Source organism: Protopterus annectens, chromosome 3.part1 (genome assembly GCF_019279795.1).
Source record: "Protopterus annectens isolate FY-2018-M chromosome 3.part1, PAN1.0, whole genome shotgun sequence".
Classification (NCBI taxonomy): domain Eukaryota; kingdom Metazoa; phylum Chordata; order Ceratodontiformes; family Protopteridae; genus Protopterus; species Protopterus annectens.
The window spans coordinates 631,173,698-631,199,528 of NC_056732.1; the positions used below are offsets into that span (position 1 = coordinate 631,173,698).

The 25,831-nt window shown below is 43.5% G+C and overlaps 1 protein-coding gene across 2 annotated transcripts in view; it reads right to left on the reverse strand.

The window, feature by feature from the left end:
* Nucleotides 1-18,775: 18,775 nt before the first annotated feature.
* Nucleotides 18,776-25,831, reverse strand: part of ADNP2 (ADNP homeobox 2) — a 314,134-nt gene continuing 307,078 nt past the window's right edge. For both annotated transcript variants that reach the window (XM_044067010.1, XM_044067011.1), the window contains exon 4: nt 18,776-24,740. In XM_044067010.1, the coding sequence (XP_043922945.1) occupies nt 21,426-24,740 (3,315 nt within the window). In that variant the 3' untranslated portion in view covers nt 18,776-21,425. The remainder of the gene's footprint in view (nt 24,741-25,831) is intronic.

Below are 25,831 nucleotides of genomic sequence, written 5' to 3' on the forward strand. Positions count from 1 at the left end.
TAAACAAGGGTAATCAGAGATGTTAGCCATCTGGATAAAGATACCTTTGAAACTGGAAGTCCCTTTCTGCTTTCCGCATAGGAGACAAACAGCTGATAAGATTTTCTGAATTGTTTCGTCCTGTCCAAGTAGTACCTTAATTGACGATGAACATCCAGACAGTGTAATTTTTGTTCAGATCTATTTGAATACTCCGGAAAAAGACAGGGAGGTCAATGCATTGGTTTAGATTTGATGCTGAAACCACCTTAGGCAAAAGGACGGGTTAGTTCGTAAGGAAACTCTGTCCTTATGGAACACAAGGTAAGGAGAACGACAACTGAGTGCTTGAAGTTCTGAAATTCTTCTAGCTGATGTGATAGCCACCAGAAAGAGAGTTTTCCATGATAATAACTTTAAGGAACATGAAGCTGCAGGTTCGAAAGGGGAAAGAATCAAAGAAGCAAGAACTAAATTTAGGTACCAAGGAGAAGGAGGATTTCTTACAGGAGGTCTGAGAAGAAAAACTCCTTTCAAAAAGGCTTTGCAGAGTTTGTGGGACATTAGGGCAGATTCAGAAATACCCACATGGAAATTAGAAATAGCTGCCAATTGAACCTTAAGAGTAGAAGGAGATGAACCTGCCTGGAAGAGTTCAGCAAGAAAATCAAGGACTAGTTGGATGGAAGCGGTGAAAGGATCTATGTCCTTTCCTTGTGCCCAATATGAAAAGCGTTTCCACTTACTCAAATAAATCTTTCGAGTGGAAGATTTATGGGAAGCTATCAAAATATCTCTAACAGAGTGAGATAATTGAGGAAGCCTGGCTACGGTTGGCAGTGGAGGAACCAAGCAGTGAGGTTCAGAGAGGGAGGGAGCGATGAAACTGACCCGACTGATGGATCAAAAGATCTGGAACTAGGTCCAGATTCCACGGTCGCTCCAAAAGAAATCGATGCAGAAAGGGGAACCACACTTGCCGAGGCCAGTAAGGAGCAATGAGGATCAATGAGGCCTTCTGAGCGATAGCTTTCTGTATTACTTGAGAGATCAGTGGGAAAGGAGGAAATGCATACAGAAGTCCCCGGGGCCAAACTTGGACTAGCCCGACCCTGCTGGGTTGGCCTGGTAAAGGGAATAGAGTGAAGTATTCTCTGCACTTGCTGTTTTGGGGAGTAGCAAAAAGATCGCAGCAAGGCTGACCCCACTTGAGAAAAATCTCTCTCACTACAGAGTCTTTCAGGGACCACTCGTGAGGCATGAGAATAGCCCTGCTCAACTTGTCCGCAATGTGATTGGACTTCCCGGGGATGTGCGTTGCTATCAGAAAACGCTGAGAAGAAATCGCCCATTGCCACAGTCTGAGTGCTTCTCGACACAGGGGGTATGATCTGGTTCCGCCTTGTTTGTTGATGTACCACACTACAGACATATTGTCTGTCTGGATTGCAATCGTTCCCAAGGGAAGAGAGTCTTGAAGGGCTTGCAACGCTAAAAGCACTGCTCTCATCTCCAGAACATTTATGTGCAAGTGGCATTCGTTTGGTTGCCATGTGCCCTGGACTGTCCTGCCCTGATAATGCCCCCCCCACCCGATCAGGGAGGCATCCGTTGTCAGAGTCGCAACCGGAGGAGGTGGAACAAATGGTCTCCGCAACAGGAGCTGGGGAAGACATCCACCACATGAGATGCTTTTGCATGCTTGCGTGATCATAATGGTGTGAGACATTGGAAGTTCCTGGTATGACCATTGAGAAAAAGCATCCACTGAAGGATCCGCATGTGGTATCTGGCCAATGGAAGGAGAGGTATGGCGCTGCCATGATTCCCAACACCTTTAGAACTAACCTGGCTTTGGCTCTGTTGTTGTTGAGAAGTAGTGATACCAATTTTTGAATGTCTGATATCCTTTGGTTCGTTAGTGTTGCAGACATGTTTACGGTATCTAAATTTGCGCCTATGTAGGTAATAGTACGACAAGGCGACAACACAGACTTTTCGCAATTTATTGAGATACCCAGTTTTGACAGACGCGAAAAGTGTAATCTCTGGCCATCAGAAGGAGATGCTTGGTGGGAGCTGTGAGGAGCCAGTCGTCCAAATATGGAAACACCTGGAATCCTTGTCGTCTCAGGTGAGAAGCTACCACTGCCATGCATTTGGTAAACACCCGGGGGGCAGTGGTGAGACCAAAGGGCAGGGCCCTGAATTGAAAATAACTGGTTCCCAGCCTGAAGCGGAGGAATCTTCTGGAGCGTCTGTTCATTTTTATATGATAGTACGCGTCCTGAAGGTCTATAGAGCACATCCAGTTTCCTTTTCCCAATAGGGGAAGAATGGATTGCAGCGTGACCATCCGAAATCTTGTTTTCTTGACCGATCTGTTCAAGATACTGAGATCCAAAATTGGTCTCCAGTCCCCTGTTTTCTTTGGAATTAAAAGAACCTTGAGTAGATTCCGGATCCTAGTTGGTCTGCTGGCACTGGCTGAATAGCTCTTTTGCAAGCAGTTTTGAAATTTCCAAAGCTGCTATATCCCTTTGAGCGGTGGAACATCTGGAAGGGATTTTTGACTGATTTGGAAAAGCGAAGAAAGGGAATAGAATAACCTTCGAAATGATGGACTGTACCCATTTGTCTTGTGTCAAGGATAGCCAGGCTTCTGGGTACAGTGACAATCTTCCCCCGACTGCCTCCGAAGATGGGCAGTCGGGCAACACCTCAGGGATGCTGAAAGGGCTTATCAGAGGCGTTCTCGATTGCCCTGGTTCTGCGGACCCCTCTGCCTCTAGGGCGGCGTCTACCATTGTTGTTCCCCTCTGCCTCTGGCGGGGAACCGACTCTGTGCGTCAGGCGAAGTCCCTTGAGATTGTTTACGGAACCACATCTTTCCCCCCTTCTGGCCTTTGGGGTAAGGCCTAGAAGGAGTAGAAAAACGGACTCCGACGGCAGAAAGGGTCTTGCCATCAGTCTCGCACCTAGTCAGGGTTTCTTTCACTTGTGGACCAAACAGAGATGATCCATCAAAAGGGGAGTTCGTGAAAGACGTCTTGAAAGGTTCCGCAAAATTGCATAGCCGCATCCAGGCGTGCCTACGTAAGGCTACCCCTGTCCCTGCGGCTCTGCTCGCTCCATCGGCCGCATAAGAGAGGAGGCGCATGGAGGAGTTGGAAATAGAATTAAGGATAGCTAGCTGCGTGTTCATTTTCTCTTGGAAACCCGTAGCTGTAGGGTCCTTCAGCATTTCACTCGCTTCTTTGATCAAGTCCCTTTGAAGACGAGTGAAATGGCACAGGTAATTCAGCGAACGCATAGTAAATGTCGCTGAGGAGAACATCCGCTTCCGTACCTATCCATGGACCTAGATTCCTTGTTAGGTGGATGGACAGGCACTGACGGATCAGCCAGTTCCTTCTTTGTGGCGGCAGCTACCACCATAGCATCCACAGAGACTCCTTTTGATAAAAATTCCTTGTCTGATGGAGCTGTGATGAATTTGGAGGGTCTCCTGGGAGTGGGGTCCACTGAATCAGGAGCCGTCCATGCCTTTTAGCAACCACCTGCATGAGGGGGTCAAGGGGGACACCCAGGAGGTGGAAGGCGAGAGCCAAACGCCTCAAGATACACAGATTCGTCCTCCGAAGGGTTGAGGGCTGGCCAATTTCCCTCTGTTTAAGGATCTCCAGAATGTCTGCAAATGAGACATCTGCAGAAGGGGAACGGGGAACCCTCAGAATCATCCAGATCTGTGTCCGGCGTGATAGACTCAGGTGAGTCAATGTGCTTCCTCTTGCACTTCCTCTTCCGAGGGCTCTTCTGCCAAATCAGGAGAGGCCTCGAAGAGGATGAAATCCCCAAAGGGAGCTCCTGAGGAGTTGGCTCTCTGCGGACCGGGATGAGGGAGTGAGTCGACTTACCCTGAGGCACCATAGAGGGAGGGGCTGACGGAGCCGACTGTGGAGTAGAGCCAGGCTCTAACACACTCCGCATGACCTCGAAAGCACCCCCGTCAGGCAGAGCCAGAGGTCCCCGCTCCGAGGAGCTAAGGACCCCCCTCGGCACCGACAGTGATGGCTCCGAGGCCGATGTCGGAGCCGAACTCACCAGCGCCGAAGCACCGAGAGGGAGAGGGGGGTCGGACAAGGGTCCGATGCCACTCACCCCCTCGGAGCCGACGAGGGAAGTCCGCCGAGATTCCTCCACGGAAGAAAACGGAGCCGGCGACGGAGCCGAAGACAATTGTCTCGGCTCCGAGGTGACCACAGTCTCGGTTCCGACACGACCCGGCTCCGAACTCAAGAGAGTCGAAGGAGGAAAGAGTTGATGGACCGGGGCAGGCACCGACTGATGAGTCGGGCTCTGAAGCATCTGGGCTAGTGCCTCAGACTTGAGTAGTCGACTCACCACCCTCTGAAGGTCATGATCGGACAGCCTCGATGACCTAGAGGAATGAGACCTTTGGCTCCGTTCAGACAGCAGGGGAGATCCTGGAGCCGAATGAACGGAGCCAAGAGAAGGTGACCTAGACCTCTTTCTGGTTGTCGGCTCCGAGGATCTTGTCGGAGCCGACACGGGTACCTCGATAACCTCGGCTCCGGCCGGAGCCGATGAAGCCACAGAAACTGTGGACTGAGTCTTATCGGCTCCAGCCGGAGCCGATAAAGGCAAAGGTTGAACAACCTGAGGTCTCGGCTCAGAAGCCGGAGCCGAAGACCTCGATGCCTTGGAGGGCTTCCCTGTTGAGACAGACAGGGAATCCTCAGGCTTCAACAAGCCTCTCAATATAAGCTTGTTTTTTCTTTCCTGCAGGACCCTGGGGCTGAAGCCATGGCAGACAGCACAGGAGTCCTGCAGGTGCAAAGGCCCCAGACAATAGACACAAGAAGTGTGAGCGTCTGTCAGACATTTTCTGACAGCACGCATCACACTTCTTGAATCGAAGACCTTTGCTTCTTTAGACATAGCCTAACTGGTGAACACAAACACACACTCAAACACACCAGTTATACCCTGTCAAAATTACAAACTTTTAGAAAAAAATACTAAAATAAGGTACAATAAAACAGTAGTACACTACACAAACACTCCCTAGGGAAGGGAAGGCCTAAGGCCCAAGGGAAGAACTAAAAGTTCTTTTAAGAAGAAACGGGAAAAAATTAGGTTCGGGGATAGAGTTCAATGAACTACACTAATTTAAGATTAATTAAACTAAAAAGGGGTAAAAAGAGTAACTTTTTATAGAAAAAGCTAAAAATCACCAGGAACCGGTAGAATAACCAACCTCGAAGCTGTAGCGGCAAACGAGATCTGAGGTAACTATCGCCTAGCATTGTGGGATATAAGGGGAGCCTCGAGCCGGTGGAACCAACTCTCGAGCTTTAGAGTGGCCGAGTCAGAGCCGAGGTCGGCTCCGAACCCATCCAGCAAGAATGAAGGCGAGATAGACAACTTAACATCGGATGTTAGCAGGACAGGAAGGCACCTGAACTCGACCAACCATTGAAAGCTGTAAGCACAAACAGCACTAGTCTTCCTCTCTCGCTCTCACACACACTCACACATGCACATTGTGGTCCACTAAGCATTAAAAGAAATGTCAGTGAAGCTCACACCTGTTGGTTTCATGTATGCAATAAGCTGCATCAGGACTTCCTTTTGTCCTACACATCAAGATTTGAAGCACGGGTCTGTGTGCTCCCACTGTGACTCTGAGTAACAGCTTGGTGAGGTGTGCTGAATCACCAAGAGCAATCAGCCAGGAAATTGACCCAATGTAAACTTTACATGTAAACCCCCCCCCCTCCCACAGCCTTTCCCCTCAGAGGAGCTCACCCATCCCAAACAAATATCCAACTCCATGGTTGCACAAACATAAAGGAAGACATCTCTCTAAAGAAAGGGATCTCTCCTCTGCAAACTTATAAACTGTGCCAGAAATGATTTCCTGTGGAAGTTCACCATGTTGTGCTCTGCAAGTTAGAACCATGATCAGTTTGCACTCAGTGATTACCTTAGATAATCAAATAACAGGATCACAGTTATTCAAGGAATTCGTTATAGGTGAATGCCATGTTCTTCAGGCCAGACTCCAAGAGCAGACTGATGTCACCAGAAAGTACAGTTTTGTACCTACCATAAATGTAGATGTCCGATAGGTATGCATCTGCAGTCATCACATATGGGTTGTCCTGCCTCAGGCAGCCCTTCGGTCGGCCGGATTCCAAAGTCTGGGTCCGGCGTCGGCTGATGTCACCCTTTCCCCGACGTCAGAGCGCCTGGGGTATAAAAGAGTCAGCCGACGCCATCTTCCTCAGTTTTTCTTGCCCCAGATGCCAGGTGCCCTCTAAGGAAGGCTAAATTTGGAGAAATGCAAAATATTCCAAACATGCACAGTAATAAAAAACAAATACACCATAATAGATAACCCCAGCTTAGCTATAAGAGGGAGTATTACCCAAGAAATACTACAGAGGGGAAGGAGGGAGGGAAAACCTGACTGCAGATGCATACCTATCGGACATCTACATTTATGGTAGGTACAAAACTGTACTATGTCCTTCAAGGATGCATCTGCATCACATATGGGTAGAATACCATAGCCAATCTGGGGGTGGAGGATCTATGTATAGGATGGTGTAGCTAAAATGCCCTGCAGGACTGCCGTAGCAAAGCCTGCTCTGGATCTGGAATATAAAGGTAAATTGTAATGCTTGGAAAATGTATGCACGGAGCTCCATGTAGCAGCTTCTAAAATGTCCTTGGTAGCCACCCCTCTTAAGAAGGCTGTGGAGGTGGCTGTGGCTCTCGTGGAATGAGGTCTAATATTAGCTGGCACAGTTTTTCCATGAAAGGAGTAACAAAAACAAATGCAATTCCCTATCCATTTTGAGATTGTCTGTTTGGAAATTGCTTTTCCTTGTGCACTAGCAGCATACGCTACCAACAGCTGGGCAGTTTTTCTGTAACTTTTAGTTCTGTCCAAGTAGTAGCGCAACTGTCTGTGTATGTCCAGAGTGTGCAGAAGTTTCTCCCCTTTGTTTTGTGGATTCAGAAAGAAGGTAGGCAAATGAATAGCTTGGTTTAATAAGACCCTGGATACCACCTTTGGCATAAATGTAGGATTGGTTCTCAATGAGACTCTGTCCTGATGAAAAATAGTAAATGGCTGTACTGCCATGAGGGCCTGTAACTCAGATACTCTTCTTGCTGAGGTTATGGCCAGAAGGAAGGCAGTCTTCCAAGACAAGAACTGTAGCTCTGCAGATGCTGCTGGTTCAAAGGGAGGCAGTGTTAGTTTTTCCAACACGAAGTTAAGGTCCCAAGTAGGCAGTGGTGGTGTCCTTGGAGGCTTGATGTTTTTAATCCCTCTTAGAAACTGCCTTAGGAGAGGATGTGAGAAGACAGGTGGATCAGTATTGTACTCTGCTGAAATTGCTGAAGCAAGAATTTGAATGGAAGAGTACGACAGACCATTGTGGAACATTTCTGCCAAGTATTCCAGGATACGTGCCATGTACATCACTGTCACATCTAGGCCCTTTGTGTTGTTCCAAATGAGAAATCTTTTCCATTTTGCTGAATATGCCTTTCTTGTGGAAGGCCGGCGAGCTTCCATGATAATATCCTTCACTCTCTGGGATAGCCTATCCTGAGGAGGAATCAAGGTATTTTCCAGGGTGTTAGTTGCAAGGTTTTCAGGTTGGAATGCAGAGTTTTGTAATTGTGCTGTGTCAGGAGCAGTGGCCACTGAGGAAGAGGCCATGGTTTTGTGCGTGACATGCTCTTTAACAGTGGGTACCAGTGCTGTCTTGGCCAGTCCGGAGCTATCAGAATCACTTTTGGCTGCTCTGTCCTGATCTTCAGTAAGACCTTGGTCATTAATGGGAGAGGTGGAAATGCATACACTGTTAAGAGTTCTCCAGCTGAAAGAGAGGGCGTCCACTTTCTATGCTTGTGGGTGGTATGTCCTTGAGCAGAATTTCTTCAGCTGATGATTGTGGGGGGAGGCAAAAAGATCTATGTCCGGCCTGCCCCATGATTGTGTTATCTGTAGAAAGATGTCTGGGTGCAGCATCCATTCGTGTGCATCCATGATATTTCTGCTTAAGCTGTCCGCCAGTATGTTGCCTTTCCCTGGCACAAATTGAGATTGCAGCTCTATGTTGAGTTTCAAGGAAAGTTCCCATAGATTCATTGCCAGTCTGCAAAGAGGATATGAATGGGTGCCTCCTTGCTTGTTTATGTACCACATAACTGTGGTGCTGTCTGTCCTTATTAGTAGGTGGCCTTGATGCAGAAAAGGTTTGAAGGCTTTGACTGCATGTATCACTGCTAGAAGTTCCTTGTGGTTTATGTGCATGCGTAGTTCTTTTTGTGACCATAGACCTTGAATGCATCTGCCCTCCATGTGCGCTCCCCATCCGTGGTCTGAAGTGTCCGTTGTAATGGTTTGGCTGGCTAATGGTTTGCTGAAGGGCAGATCCCTGTTTGACTGGCTTGCTTGAGCCCACCACAAAAATTCCCTTTGAAGGCATGGAATGAGTGGTATCAAAGTTTCCAAGCTGTGACTGTGCTGAGACCATAAACTCCTTAGGTACCATTGTAGTTTCCTCATATGCAGCCTTGCTTGTGGAATCAGAAGGATGCAAGAAGCCATGTAACCCAGGGCCTGCAGGATTTTCCTTGCAGTCAGCTGAGTTTTTCTTGTCAGACTTTTGAAGTAATGTGGTAGTTGACTTTGTTTTTCTTCTGTGAGGAAAGCCATTTGGGTGGTTGTATCTAGATTCGCACCCAGAAAGGTTATTCTTTGGGATGGAACAAGTCTTGATTTGGGAATGTTGACTGTATATCCCAGGGCCTGAAGTAGGTGAATGGCGTAATTCAAATGTTTTACCAAAGTTTGTTGGCTGTCCGCTTGTATAAGGCAGTCGTCCAGATATGGGTATATTTGAATCCCCTGAAGTCTGCAGTGTGCAATTACTGATGCCAGGCATTTTGTGAATACTCTGGGCGCAGTAGATAAGCCAAAGGGCAATGCTGAGAATTGATAATGCTCTGAACCTGCAAGAAATCTGAGGTGTCTTCTGCAACTTTGTCTGATAGGGACATGCAGGTATGCCTCCTTGAGGTCTAGAGTTAGCAGCCAAGACCCCTTGCCCAGCATGGGAAGGAGATGCTGTAAAGTCAGCATTTTGAACTTTGGTACAATGAGATAAGTATTCAGTGCGGACAAGTCGAGAATAGGCCTCCATTGTTTTTCTTTTCTTGGCACAAGGAAAAGTCTGGAATAAAATCCTTGGCCTTGTTCTGAGAGAGGAACCTTTTCTATAGCTTTCATTTGTTTCAAAGCCTCTGCCCTTTGATTTGCTGGCAGGTCTGGCATGCCTTTTCTTTTTGGTAATGTGTGGAAATGGAACCTGTATCCTTTGTCTATTATTTGTAGTGTCCATTTGTCCCTTGTAATACTGTGCCAATTTTCTGAGAATAAAGAAAGCTTTCCGCCCAAGGGTGCTTCCAATTGAGCCCTGGTTGGCGGTGTCAAAGTAAAGTCATTGAGCCTGTCCTTGTGCAGCAGTTATAGGTCCTGCATTACCTCTCTGGTTGGGAGGCTGCCATTGACACCCTCTGTAGGAGCCACTAGCTTGCCCTCTACCTCTGGCACGCCTGTTCTTGCCTCTCTGAAACCTCTCTGTGTCTGGAAAGGACCAATTTTTGGAAGGCCAATTCCTGCTGAATCTTGGTGGTTGGACTTGGAGAAAATCTTTGACAGTTTGTACAGATTTTGCCTTTTCTTCAACTTTCTTTAGGACCTCCTGAGCCGTGGAGCCAAATAACTTTTGCTTTTCCAGTTGAGCATCCAGAAGCTTTGCTTTGACATGGTCTGGCAGAGATTGTTCCTTCAGCCAAGCATGCCTACGTATGACTGTGCCAGTCATAGCTGACCTACATGAAGCTTCCAATGCGATCCTGAAGTGATTTGCGATCTAGGGGTTCAGGTGAAGACAGTTTTTTATGCAATTCATCTAACAAATACTCTTGGTACTGTATCATATGAAATTGACAATTCAATGCCCTCATAGAAAGAGTAGCAGAAGTATACACTTTTTTACCCCATCTCTCTAAAGCTCTAGACTCCCTTTCAGATGGGAGAGGATTTTTAGTAGTGGCAGCTGCAACCCCTTTAGGGCCCTGGGAAATAGTTTATGGATCAGCAGAGTGGGCCTTGTAAAGGTGAAGATGCGAGTCCGGGACCCTGTAGTACCTATCGGGTTTGACAGGAGCCGGAGGAAGAGTATCAGGGGTTGTGCTAGACTCAGAGTACACATCATCAATGACATTTAAAACAGGAGGAATAGCCAAAGGTCTATGCTGAGGCAAATGCAAGATGGTCCTTAATTTCTTCCTGGAATCAGAGAATTCCTGGCCCTGCCACTGGAAATGCTCTCTCATAGTGTGGAGTGTCTCCCCAAAGGAAAACTCTTCAGGAGGGGAGGCCGAAGGAATAGATTCCTCTGCATCAGAATCCTCGTAGGCCGAAAAAGCCTCCTCCTGGTGGTCCGAGAGAGTAGAACCATCTGAGGCCTCATCTGAGGAGTGGGGATCAGAGGGCTCAACCCTGGGCCTTTTGTCTGGAGGAGGTTGAGAGCCCCTGTCCGGATGAGGTTGAGAGCCCCTAATTAAGGAGATAAGGTCCTCTGCTAAGCTTAGAATCTGTGAACCTGTAGTGGGTCCCTGAGGGATAACCTTGGGAGGCAAAGCTTTGGATAGTTTAGCAGCTTTAGCCCTAGAGAATGCCTTAATGGACATGGATGCAGGAGGCCTGGCTGCACCACGTGCTGGTGTAGTTTTGTCTAAAGGTATGGTGTCGGAAGGTTCCAGGACACCAGTTTCTGTAGGAAATTCAATAACAGATTCAGCCGGGGCCTCCGGGACCGAGGTAGTCGGCTGAGCGGTTTCGGTGGTAGGAAGTACCAAGGACTCTGTTTCAGCCGAGACCGAGACACTCGCGGTAGGCCTGGCCGTGGTTTCAGCCAAAACTGCGGCCCGCGTGTGTCGGTCCTTGTCCTTCCGTTTCTTAATCAAATGTGAAGTCGGAGTCTCCGACGGCATATTGTATGAAAAACTAGCCCCAAAAAATTCCTCTGCAAACTCAGCCCGACGTCTAAGGGTGCGTCTGTTGAAGGAAGTACAGGCTGAACAGGCCGAGACGTCGTGGTCTGGGCCTAGGCAGGGGAGGCAGTAAGAGTGGAAATCCTTATGAGGTATTTGTTTCCCACAAGTTAAACAATTATTAACTTTATCTGACATCGGCTGAGACAAGAAAGAGTCCCCAATGGGGTACTTAGCTTTTTGAAGTCTTCGGTAGCTGAATTACAGGAGCTGGCCGACCGGCACTTGCGAACTGCTTCTGCTTCGGGCACCACGTGGCAAGAAAGACTGAGGAAGATGGCGTCGGCTGACTCTTTTATACCCCAGGCACTCTGACGTCGGGGAAAGGGCGACATCAGCCGACGCCGGACCCAGACTTTGGAATCCGGCCGACCGAAGGGCTGCCTGAGGCAGGACAACCCATATGTGATGACTGCAGATGCATCCTTGAAGGACATCACTGCAAGTCTCCCTCCACATGCTAAGGATATCAGTGGGATGTTCAGTTGAAAGGAGGAAAATCTCCACCTCATTTTGCTCTTTTTGGAGCAAGAATCCAAACGTGATCCTGAAGACCAAATTAGGTACAGCTCTCACCATGGTTTAAAATGCTAGCAACCAAACTCTAGCATAATTACTAATCTCTACAGGTGAGGTAAACAAAGTTCTACATCCAATAGCACACAAGTAGTACACCACACAAAATAAGGAAAATAATAATATCTTTACGTGGATGAGAAAACAAGGGGACAAAGGGGGTTGGAGTTCATACCGCAACAGTGATCCCATTATCTGAACATCTGTAGTTTACCAGAATATCTTCACAACTGTTGGTCATAAGGACTTCTTCTGCAGTAAAGTGCCACTCTTGGGACAGTAGAAAAAACAGTGGGGAAAAGGGGCCTTGCTCTTGATATGGAAGGATGGCTGCTGCATGCTCAGAGGCAAAACTCAGCTCCTGTTATTTGTTCAGTTTGTATTGCTTGGAAAAGGAGCAGATAGAATATGAAGTTGTTACCAAGCAGACACAGTGGGATGATGTCATAGCACTGCCAATGCTTGATTTCTTGCTGTATGCTTTTCACTTTGCTCATCACTGTAGGGCTAAATGTATACGATTATCCATTTTCAAAACTTTACCAATTTATATTGATGACTTTTTAAAACAAATTTTGGACCCCATGTTAATTTTGTTGATCAAAACATAACTTGCTAAAATCAAGATATGTAACTGTTTTGCTCATGCCACACTGACCTTGAGTGGAGCTGAAAAGTGTTCTCAAGATTAGGTCATTTACCTGGTTAAGAGTAAATAGACATTTTTGGCTAATGTGTTTTTAAAGAAAGGTGCAGCTGTGGCTGCTGTCCTAGCAGCGTGGTATCGGACATTATCTCTTCACAAACCTCCTATGGTGTCTGCTCTTTTAAACCAATAGGGAGGGGAAAATGGTTGGCCTGACAATCCAAAATACATTATTTCTACTGGTGTAGTTTCTAAGCTTCCTGTGCATATCCATGGTATGCAAGACATTCTGCCTTCTGGTTTTGAGGGTTAGGATTGATGACAGGCAAATGGTGTGGTTCAAGGTTCCTCAAATAATAAGCATTGGAGCTTTGACAGCCTCAGGGCAGAGGTGAGGGTCACACAGAAAATTTTTTTTCCATTACAGGAACTTCACTGAAGCAAAGTGGTCATGCTCAAATGGTGTAACAGTCAGTTATTTAATGAAAATATACATCCAAAGTGGTGCAATCCGTCTCGTGTGGTATTACATGAAAAGCACTTCTGAGAAAAAGTTTAAGAGCTGTGATGGAGGAAACAAGGGGCCCACAAGCAAACAGACAGATATGACTAACAAGCAGACCTTAATGAAGGCAGAGGCCAATCCCTGATTTAACAGCACTAAACATTTGACAGATCTACTGGACTGGATGCTGTGGATATGTCCATTTGTCTGCTACTGCATCACACAGAAAACCTCTTTATTTTACTTATTTTATGTTTTCTTGACCAAGTTAGTTCAACTAGGCCTGTGGATTATTTTCAGGGGGAGACCTGAGATTACAATCAAATCAAACTAAGGGAAATTTGACCAAGGCATTGAGGAAATTCTCTACTCTTTTCAATAAGTGTTGTGGAATCCTTTGCATCCACCTGAACTGCCGCCAACTCTGGGGGGTTAGACTCTGGCTTAATGTCTCATCTGAGGGGCTCTACTGCAAGGTCAGTAATAGAAAATTAATTCAAGCACCTGTCATAGGAAAAGAACTCACAGCATTCTAATCTTCCACCTCAAAGTTGAAACCACATCCTTCTGATACTGCAAATGTACATTTTGCATCATACAGTGTTTTGTGTCAAGCCTGATGCAGTACACAAGCTATTGCTATACAGAACAGTTGCCTCTGAAGTACTAGGGTGAAATCAGTTATCCAATGAGGCTGGGACACCTGTGATCGGGATGAAGGAGAAATGCACACCTATGGGTCAGCAGTTTGCAGGGGGAAAACAGGATGAGCAAGTCCTCCACACATTTAAATTAGTTTGGAGAATCATGTTTGGCTTGTACATTTGGAAGCTAATCAGAGTAAGTTCTGTTTAGCCTCTTCTTGCGTACAGCAGAACACATAGGATGAGAAAGACAGAAGAAGGCATATGCAAGTCCTTTGTTTTAAGGGACGAAGGCATTAACTTAGTTACCATTGCATGGGAGACGTAAACAGAGCTTCTTAAGTTGATGGCTCTCTTGAGAATATAGCAGTTATATAGGAAGGCTGTCTCATTTACTTATGATGCTCAGGAAGACCTTTCTGCCCATGCTCCATTTGTGCAGGTTGTCCAAACACCTGCTCTGGTAGTCTGCTATCATAAGTTGTGAGCTGAGGATGCTGACTGCTCAGAGACGGAGTACTGCTAGCTCACAGCCCAGCACAGCCAGTCCGCACAACTGAAGATGCTTACTGGGATACCATATAAATATGGTACTGTCCAACCATCTTACAGGGCACAGTCTTGAACACGGTCTTGAAAATCTAAAGAGCATAACTGATGGACACAGTTTATCATGTTTACATGCTAGTTTCAGCTTCTTCAAGGTCAATTCCCATTCACTTTCAAGTTCCCAGCATGTTCTCCCTAAATACATTCACATATGTCAGATCACTGACTGAAAAGCTTTGGAGCACAAATGGTAGCTCTAATTTCATCCTGACCTAAGCTGCCCACTAGAGAAATTCTCATTTGATGGGTAGAATTTTCTCGTCTAAAAACTGGCTATTTTACTCTCATAGATTCTCAAGGTACCAAAGAAGCCTTTTATCTGGAGCTTGACTTGGGAAAGCATCAGTATAGAAGCTGACCTGCATCACACAACCTTGAGAAAGGTCCTTGTAGTCAAATGAGTTTTTGAGCTACCCTGTGGCAAAAATGGAATAAGACATGGACCTTATCCTGCAGTGCTGAACACAGACAAAATACTGATAGTGGCTGAAGAAAGCCTTAATTTTGGCTGGAGAAAGAATGTATGCAGATGGGAGACAGATGTCCATGCTTGACCAATAACTGAGAAGTTTCAATGAATGCCTTCTTCAGCTTCTCTCAGACAGCCAGAATAAAACAATCATCCTATTGGGCATAGCTATAAACGTCCCACCATCTACAAAAAAACTTGAGCTAAGCATTTGGTGTAGAGTGGGTGCAGCAGAGAAGTCAAATGCCAAAGGTAAACTGGCAAAGGGTGTTGCTGCAGAAAATCTCAAATACTGTTGCAAGTTTGTGAACAAAGATTTTCAGCAAGGTGCTTGCAATGCTAGAAAAGAATGTCTTTTTGAGCTGCACAGTTAGAAGGGCTTGTAAGTTAATTATCTGGAGTGTCTCGACTAACACAAACTTGTTCAAGCAAGGAATATCTCCAAGGCACCCGAAACTATCCTAAACTCTCTTGCCTTTCTCTTGAATGAGGAATGACTCATTTAGTTTAACTGAGTTACGGATTTCCAGAAAGATGATTTTGGAGAAGCATAGGCATGCCTGAAAAAGGTGGAAACTATCTGAACTTGTAACCAGAAGCAATAACCTTTATCAAACAGTGGTCCAAGGTCAAATCGAACAAATTTGCTTGGCAAAAAGAATATTTCATCCAAAAGGTGGATAAAGGGGATAGAAAAGAAGGGAATACTAAGCACTGTGATTTGACCATTGCTTCTGAGAAGTGGGGGATTTGCCATCTGAACCTTGTTTTATGTGTTAACATTATCTGCCTTCTCCAAACCTGTTGTCTCCTTTCAAATAGTCTTTTTCAAATGTATTTTCCATCCTGGACTGTTTTTTATAGCATGGTTTAGTGGGGTGATTACGGTTGCATCTAGCTATAGGATGATGAAAGCGTTGTTTGAGAGATTGTATTATTTTTTTCTGTATCTGTTTTTTTGTCCCTGTGCCTACTACCCATCAAACAGCCACTACTGCCCAATCATTATCCACCATCAGGATGACAGCAATCTAAGGTGTGGCTATCATACAGGTAGTGATGAAGAGCATTTGTATTACGACCATAATCTGCCTAAGGAGGCTGATGAGAGCATCCTGTCCCCTGCCCCCATGTGTACACACACAGACACCATGAGGGTTACAGCCACAGACTTGGGATTGCCAAGTCCATATTCTGTAGTCCTACTCCAACTGTCAGGGCTTTATCCTTTTATATTAGAGTTTGGCAATGAATTTTATCACCTTGTCCTTCTCCAGTTTCATAAAAATGTCCTGCAAAGGAAGCCTAAAGGACATTTCCTTGTCTAGGGGTGTACTAAACTGTTGTCACTTATGGCATCAATGACAACCTGACATCTACAGCCAGGCATGTCTCCTAATCACCATGCCAAAAGCAAGCACAGTGGCACAAGCATTAATTGCATCATGCCTTCAATTTATGGCTGGCATGCTTTCCACTAAGCACAGTCTTGGACAATGTTGTGATATTGCCTCTGAAGCCTTCAATCCTATTTGTACTATCAAGTTCTCCATTTGTCTTCTAATGGATCATACACGTCTGACAGTTTCTGTCCTTGAACCAAGAATGGTGAATGCTTACACTTTCATCTATCCAGAATCTACTCCTTTTTTCCCCATCACTAGGAAGGGTGTTTATTCTATGAGCTTACTTTCTAGCCTGGATCCTTTGGAGGCATCCAAGGAGACATATCGGTAGAGTTTGCCTCAGGGTTATTACCAAAGTATTTAGATTTCTTCAAAATTCTATAAAGATGGTCTGTTTTCTTGGGATAGGAGCCTGTAAGTCATTTCAAATTAAGCAATCTAAAATGAGTCCTCAAATCCCAGAACCAAAGGAAGGACAGAGGAGGGCTTTGGCTCTTCCAAATCCAGCAACTCCAGGTACTGTTGCTCTGAATCCGATTACTCTAGCTTTTCATGCTCATCAATTCAACTCTCTCTTCAAAGGACACATGTTCTGGGAGAACCATAATGCATTTATTGTCACTGCTATATCTTAAAGGAGTAAATTTTGTCAAAGTACTCTAGATCCTCCTCCACTCAGGCTCAGATGAGATCTCCAGTGAAGGGTACCTTTCTGCTTTTATCCTGAGGGAGTACACAAGACTGATGGTACTAGGGACTATACTAAGGTGGAAACTGCTTGTTACCAGGCTACTACATACTGCTTAATATTTTGTAAGCCAAGAAAGCAGAAGCTGACATCTGTGATACGCAAGCATGACAGCCAGGTGTGATCTTGCTAACTGCCCAGAAACTTTAGGCAAATTTTATAAAAGTGGGATTGTTCCAACATTAGCAAACTGATCCATAAAACAGCTGGAATTTCCACTGGGGAGAAGACATCAATGATTAACATGGAAAGTTCACGCAAAAGGCTGATGTCCCTTGTGGATTCCATGTAGTTGAGATAAGTGACAGTCCCTCTGTATACCTCAAAAATGCCATCATAGGTGGGACATAAAGAAGTGCCAGAACTGATAGTGAGCAAGGCAAGGTCTTTCTGGAGCTGGCAAGTCTCAAAGGTGTGCTCTCCAACTGCAAACAAGATCTGTTCTCAGATCTGGTGCACCTTCCTTGAGTAGGACTAAGTCCTAAAGCCCTCACACTCTATGTAAGAACAAAAACAAAGATCCAATTTCCAATTCTGGCACCTCTTCCTTTCTTCTGTCACGCAGATGAGCCCAGGTTCCGATGTCTGCATGTTCTACACAAGAGCAAAAAAAAAAAAAAAAAACTGGCACTCTTTCCCTTCCAAGGTAGAATGCCAGGTCTAACACCTTCACCCTATGCTGCCTGTGCTTGCATTTACGTAAGAACCAAAATATGAAAAAAGGATCTTGCCAATCACACCCCCTTAACCCTTGCACCTGGGACAGCTGACCCCTTCACCCCACCCTAGCTACACTTGTGTTGGAAGGTGCCTCCTGCCCCAGCACTAAGACCATCCTGTGCTTCACATAGGCCCTAAAGTTTGAGCTCTGTGTAGAAGGTTTTTTTTTTTTTTTATTAAAGGCTCGGCACTGTTCACAATAAGCAACCCAATAATCTTCAACCAAAGAGTGCACGTTATATTATTATAATGAAATTTGTCTCCTGCAGACAACCAGGATGTCTTCAGCTTTTTTTTTTTTGGGGGGTGGGGGCATTTCAACGCAAGTACAAATTCATCCAATGTAATACAAACACAAAAAAACAAACACAAAGTGAGGTACTTATCGTTTTTGAAGCTGGGGGAGCTTAAGATATTGTGAGCTTCCCATCTGTTTCATCTGTGCATTGTCTGGACATTCCCAACATGAGGAGGAGACTAGCACTGCTCAATGGATGTCTGCTTTTGAAGCAACGCTGGAAAGACAATGTCTGCCTGTGGTCAAATACCATGGCTACAGAGTATACTGCAACAATGACCCTTAAAACATCATTTACTATCTGCAGAAAGCAAAAGTTTCCTTTATCCTTTGTGACGATTTACTACTGTCATATACTAACTTGCACACTATAAGCAACCAGCCAGCAGTTGTGCACCTCACTAGAAACCAGCAGTCTGTATAGTACACTTTACTGCATAGTAAACAAAACACTTCTTGTACCCTGTTGTTCCAAGGGACTCGCATGAATGCAAAATTATACAATTCATGTGGGCATATCATTGGTATATTGCAAATTTCATATGTATACAAATAAATACTTAACTAAATACTGTGTAAAACTTAAGCCAATATAAATAACTATTTTTTTGGTTTATATATAAGGGACTGGGTTTGAGACTCTGCTTTGGAACCGTCCTGGTTACTCTAGTTCTACAACAATTAGTGTCATAACATACAAAAAAGTACGTTTGTTAGCCATCCTGGGTGGAATAGAAAAAATTATGCTGTGGGCCATAACTGTTTCCCATACACAGCTAATTTTAAACAATGTAAAAAGACGTGTTCCTTTTTCCTATACTGCTGAAATGAATACAACACTATCCTGTGTTTCCACAATATACTACTACATTATGTTTTCATAACACATTTAACATGGGTGCACCTCCCTATGACAAAGTTCACAGCGAAACAGGCATATGCTGGATATGGTACATAAAGGAAAATAAGATGGCATGTTCTTAGAGCAGTAACAGCACAAAGTTAATGATGATGATGCAACAACTTTTAATTTTGTCAGGCTTTAAAAGTGTACATAAATTCCAAAATGTTCAACTACCAAATACAAAAGCAATGAAATAATGAAGCACAAGTACAAATATTTTAAGGCAACAAACAGACATGAAAAACTGTCAAAACAATTACGCTAACTGTTCTGTGTTTGGCAACAGACAGAATGCTGCATCAGATTTTTTTTAAATATATTGTTGTATATAAAGAAAACATGCAAGCCTGTCATCCTCATTTCACTGTACACTAAGAACAAATGAATGCTTAAGCACCAAATTAAAAATAAAAGCATACAGCTTATTATAAAATAAAAATAAGCCATAAAGAGCAATACTTTTCACTGAAAAATAAATGATCTTCTGGGAATGTGTTGACTTTTGTAGGATGTCTACAACCCAGAATCCAGAATGCTTCCACAGATTGGGGGAGGGTGTCTTATTCTACAATGGGACAAGAAACTTGTTAAAAAGCTATAAATATGTAGAAGTTATAAAGTTATCAATACATTTACGGTCTTGATTATTTCAAATAATCCTGTGAAGGGTAGCGCCAATGAGCAACTCAACAAAACATAGAAGGAAAACATTTAACCTTCAGGTATGGAAGACATTTAAACAGCTACTGATGTCTTGCATCTTTTTTTCCTCACCAGGAAAACTACCAAAACAAAGAATTTTTTTTCATTTATCATTCATCTGTTCTTGCTGCATGTCTACTACACTAGATGATGTAGATCTTCATGTATGATGATGTACATAAAAATCAGTGATTATGTGAAGAGCTAAAGTTGTTATGGATTTAACTTTCTACAGCATGTCTAGTACACTAGATGATGTAGATCTTCATGTATGATGATGTACATAAAAATCAGTGATTATGTGAAGAGCTAAAGTTGTTATGGATTTAACTTTCTATAGCATTTTAAACATTTTAACTATCATCAGTAAAGTGTATTCATCATTACTGTAGAGTAGGCAGGTGTCCTTTCTGGATTGCTAATGCACAACACAGACTTGCTCTTTTGCTTTTCTTTATTGAAACAGACACTTTGGAAGTACATGTTCCAATACTAATCCTCAAAACATTAAAGAAAATAAATGTTCTTTTGCTTAATGAAAGCAAAAAATGAATTTGATTGCCAATTCTGAGATTGTCTTTTAAAACAAGGATGACAGCCTCAGGTGTAGACATTCAGCTGGACCATAGTGTTTCTCAAAAGATAAGAATCATGTTTTCTTTCTTTAGAACGCACGAGGAAAAAAAAATCTTGAAGGCATCAGAAGACCTTTAAAAAAAAAATCAGACTTTGGTTCTACAGATATTTCCTATTTAAACCTCTTCTTGTTTTTTTATACTGTTCATGCCTACAATCTTTCTATACCTGGGAAATAGAAAAAAAGGGATATAAAACTACACAGGACATAATGAAATGAATTATCATAAAACAAGACATTTCTCTGCACCTGACAATTATGAAAACCTGGAATACAGGTAATGAACATATGAAATTATAAAACTCTTAAGCTGGTGTCTCCACATAAAGAAGGGGATGAAAACAGAAGTGCAGAAAGTCGACAAATGAACACCATTCACTTCAGCTGAGTTACACATCAAAGAAATGAACGAATGGGACATTCTTATAGCCATGCAAAATGTTCTTAATACATACCAGCATGTGCTTTTAACTATCTTAAAGCAGCTATAAGGACTACAATGTCTACATCAGAAAAGTAAAATGATGCCTGTTATTAAACTCAATCTTTCAAGTAGGTATGATGACTTGCAAACCCTTTTCAAGCCCAGTCCTAATCCTCATAAATAATTAGAACAGCTACTCTAAATTGGACATAAGCTAAACGTAAGTCACAACATAACTATATTACAGTGTTGTAGTAGATGGTAACCCTGTTTTGTTACTGCTTGCAAACTTTTTTTTCTTTGCTTCACAGTTTCCCATAGAAGTATTTTCTCATTTTGTGCTTGCATGCAAGCAACTTAAAATACATTTGCTTGTAGCTTCTCAATACAAGCAAACTGCAGGAGCTTAAAGATGTAACCACACCAGTAAGCTCAATTATGCAAGTCTACAGGTGCACATATAACAAAAACTTTTCTGTGTACCTTAGCATTACAACATAAGAAATATTTTACAAGCCTGTTACTGCTGTTATGTAAACAGTTCTTGAAGAATCTTGCCTTTGAATGCCCACATCCTAAGCCATGTGGTTGCTTTGCTTTATTCCAATGTTTCTAGAAAGTAGATGAAATTATCAAATTCAGTTTAAAACAAATGAAAACCCAGGGAAGAATTTACAAGCCATATGTTAACAGTTTACAGTTACCTGCATTTCTAAAAAAGCATTCTTTAAAAAAAAAAAAAAAAAAAAAAAAAAAAAATCTGACATGGAATGTTTCAGGCTGCAATCTGCTTTAAGTGATGGGCCAAATGAAAGTTATTTTTTTGGCAAATCAGGCTGTCGAACTGAATAAAGCAGTCCATTTATGCATGTGGAAACCTGCAACTTGTGGTTTTGAAAATTCAAATGACAGTAAAGAACCCACTTACAGCACACTGCGAATATGCTCATATCGGGTAATATTTGTCAGTATCAGCTTTCGGAGCTGATTTAGCTTAGATTTAAACTGTGCTTTACATCCTTCAATTCAGTCATATTAAATCCCAAAAGAACTGAAGGCTTAGAGCTTTGAGCAGATTTTACACACTTGTTACGTTTTTTGCTAATAAATGTTGCAACATCTGTTTTGCACAATCGCAAAACCATTGAAAGTTTTTCTATTTCTTTCTTGCTTGGGTATGGTTGTGTATGGAAATAGTTCAAGATAAACTGCTTTCGCTTTTCATATGAAGAATCTTCATATCCTCTTGGATCCAGTATTAAATCAACATAATCTTCATCCAGATCTGTTGCAGATGACACTTCATCACCAATACTTTCAACCCTTCTTCTCTTCTCTCCATTTGGGGCCATACGTAGCTCTTCCTTATCCTTATTACGTTCCAATATAACTGTAACAGCAGCTGAATCACACGATTTTCGTTTAAAAGGAAACAATTTAATCTCTGTTTTTTCTTTTTCTGCATTCACCATTTCTTCTTGCTTCTTCCCAAAAGATTCAGACACAATGTCTCCATTTGCCTCAGCTTTGTCTTTAGGTGCACTTCTGCAACGAAGTAAGTGCACAGCAATAGCAGTCAGAGTCATGTTGCCTGTGTACACCCCACAACAATGAATGCACTTAAAGGCTGGAGTCTTCAAAATTGTGTGAATTGTTGGCATTATATGATGCCGCTCCTTCAAGTGCATTTCATAAATTTCTGACCCAGAAAATGTGCCAAAACAAAATGGGCATTTTGACACTTGCTGACGGTTCTGGCTGACTTGCTGCACAACTGAATGTTGCTGTGAAAGCTGTATTTTAATATAGATAGGCACAACCACCTTTTGATGTGGACCAGAAAGTAGGGCCAGATGAACTTCTCTGTCACCTATTTCTTCCTTTGGTAGTGCTATGGTGAAGTCAAAGCGGGAGAATGCTAAATTTCCATTTAAGTCGGTGTCAAATTGAAAACCATTTGCCATTAAGTCCCTAGGAATTTTTACTTGCCCTTCATGGATGCTCTTGGTGTGCTCTAATAAACTCTTTAGGCTACAGAAAACCTCTGGACACAAACAGCAAGTTAAGCCATGCATCAGTAAATGTGTTGCAAGTATATCTTCAGACAAAAAGCATTTACAAGAGATGCATCTGACAACTTTATATTTGATCCACTTCAAAAACAATGCTCGAGCAACAAGTTTTTCAGGCACACCCTGATCCTCGGTCTTCACAACAGCTGTCTTATGAGCAACCTCCATGTGAACCTGATACACATTTGAAGGAAGCAACTCATTGCATACAGGGCACGTCTTCCACTGTTTAGCTTGCTTTGGAACACAGTTTATTTGTGGAGGTAAAAATGAAGCTTGATTAAGTGGAGGCTGAAGAGTTGACTGCATTACATGTGGAGTTGGTGAAGGAGGCACATTTGGTGTAGGGACAGTTACCTGCGTCACTGATTTAGCTTGTGTAAACTGTACAGGAACAGCAGATGTTGTAATGTTTGCCACACTCCCAGAAGCAGAAGGCAAAGTAACTGGAACTGGAGCAAGAGTGTATGTTGGTATACCGTTTACTTGCTTACCAGTTGGAATCAACTGTCTTAGTATAGGTGCTGTAGCCAAAAAGGTAGCTGGAGACCTAGCAGACTGATTAAGAGGAAGTGTCTGAGAAACAAACACTGACTGAGGAACTGGTGGTCGAACAGCAATACTATTCTGACTGCGAGGATAAGCTGGAGGCAAAACAGTGACATGGGGTGGTGGTGGTGGAAGTGGTGGCTGCAGCTGTCGTGGCAGAGGAGGAAGCTGTACTGTTGGAGGTGGAGGCTGTACTGGTGGTAGTGCAGGCGGAGGTTGCAGTGGTGGAGGTGGTCGCTGCGGAGGTGGAGGTGCATGCTGAGACGGTGGTTGTCGATGCTGTGATGGAGGTGGTCTCTGCTGCTGTGAATGTGCCACTGAAGTAGGTAAATGTGCTGCAAAACTGCCAGAAGTACGTACAACTGAACCAGGTAACTGTGACAGAAAATTTCCAGAAGTGCACACAACAGAAGCAGGCATCTGTGTTGGGAAATTACTAGAGGTACATGCAACTGGTGAAGGTAACTGTGTTGGAAAATTTCCAGAGGTGCATGAAACTGGAGTAGGCAACTGTGCTGGATAACTTCCAGAAGTACAGGAAACTGGAGTAGGCAACTGTGTTGGAAAACTCCCAGAAGTACATGCAGCTGGACTAGGTAACTGTGCAGAAAAATTCCCAGAAGCACAGGAAACTGGAGAAGGTAACTGTACTGGAAAACTCCCAGAAGTACAGGAAACAGGTGTGGGCAACTGTGCTGGGTAACTCCCAGAAGTACACGAAACTGGAGCTGGAAAATTCCCAGAAGTACGTGCAGATGAAGAAGGTAACTGTGTTGGGAAATTCCCAGAAGAACTTGTGGAAACTGCTATTGTGCCAGCATTACTCTGTGGCGGTAAACTGTTGAAAATGGACTTAAGCGGCCCCATTGATGGATTGTGAGCATTCTGAGGAAGGGGAACCATTCCTACAGGTGCATGTGGTCTTTGCAAAAATGGCCCCATTGCATGATTCTGAAAGTTTTGGTGATAAGGGTACACTGGAGGAGGTCGTAGGGGTGGCGGTCCTGGAATAGGAATAGTGTTAGAAGTTAAAACTGGAGGTGCCATTTTCTGAGGTTTTGGAGCAATACTCATAGGTTTCCAGAGTCCAATTTTTTTAGCATGTGGCTTCCGTACTTCACATATTGAAGCTCTTAACTGCACTTCTAACTCTCTGTGCCTTTCTGAAGTCAATATATGATAAATTAAAGCATCCTGAGTAGCAGCACCTGCACCACATTTCCTGCAGCAGTACCTGTATGTTGGTATTCTCTGGTCATTTGCATAACATGCCGTGTCTCTTCTGGTTTCTGGCTCAACCTCTCCCTCAATCTGGCCAAACCAAGCATTTATTACATTTTCAAAATGAGCTACCAGGACGTGTTTCTTGATACTGTAGTACAAAGTGTCTGAAAAAGAGCAGTGACGGCAGTAAAATGTCACCTTATCAACATTTGTTCCTATCATGTTAAGTGCAGTATTTACTGGAGGGGTAACCGGAAGTTTTCGGGGAGCTGTGTGAAACATTTTGACATGCTGTAAAATTGTCTTTGGATGAGCGATGAAAGGACAATGAGGACAATTTATCATCACAGCCAGGTCCACTTCCTCTTCGTGACATCTTAATATATGATTCTTGTATGACGAAGGGAGCTTGGCAGCAAAATTGCATAGACTGCAGCAGAATGGCTTCTTTCTGTATTTCTGTAAATAAAAGGAACAGCCAGTTATAATACTGAAGACTTACTTACAGATATACAAACAATGGGTACATGAGAAGAGCTGTACAGTGCAAATGGGTTTAAAAATGCCAATATTATTTCTTTAAGCCAAGCAGAATAGTTTCATTAAACAGCCACACACCCACACAAATGACAGTTTTAAGAGCACATTAGTAAGTAATGACATCAAACCAGAGATAATGTTAACACACACTGACATTGCTGAGTGTTGTGTTAATCCAATTATTCATCAGAATAAAACTATTTGTTTCATCATCTCAGCATTTATCTACTGGATGACGTGATGGTTTTCCATAAATACAGTAAGCTGTTTTAATGTAGCTTTGCCAGACCAACATTTTTAAAACTTACCTAGCAGAGCCAGAATGCAACAGCAAACTTGAAAAAGAAAAGTTGTGCGACCTACTTGCCACAACATAGGTTCAGAGGTTGGTACTAGGCTATTGGCCCTAGGGCCTATAAAGGCTTAGCCATAACAATTCCCTGGCTATTTCTTCCCACAATATTTACTTCCCTGGACCCCTGTCTAGCAGGGGGACTTGCGTGATCCCCAGGGTGAATTTTCTATCTCTCATCAAGGTTCCTTTTGAAGAGGGCCAAAGAGGCACTCTGCTTGACATGTATGGGCAGTCTATTCCAGAGTCTGGGGAGTCTCTGGGTCAGGAACCTATCCCTCCATCATGTTTTGTTCATTGTGATGACAAGGTTTAGATCCCTGGAGTGTGTGGTTCTGAAGGATTGGGATTTCTTTAAGTGTAGCATGTCCAACAACTCTGGGTTTGACATGGCCTTGTATGTTAAGCAGAGATCGCCTCTGAGTGGATGATATGCGACAGAGTATAGCTGGAGTTTTTATTTCGCCGGTCAGCATAGGGCATCTGCTTTAGGCTTGTGATTCTTTTAGTGAGGTATTTCTGTGGCTTTTCCAGTTGTTGCATATGTCTTGAGAGGTACATACTAAATGGGACGTGCATTGTATTCTATAATGGGTCTAACGAGGGATGAGTACAGTGGGACAATGACCTCCTTTTTTCTGGATGAAAAGCCCTTAGT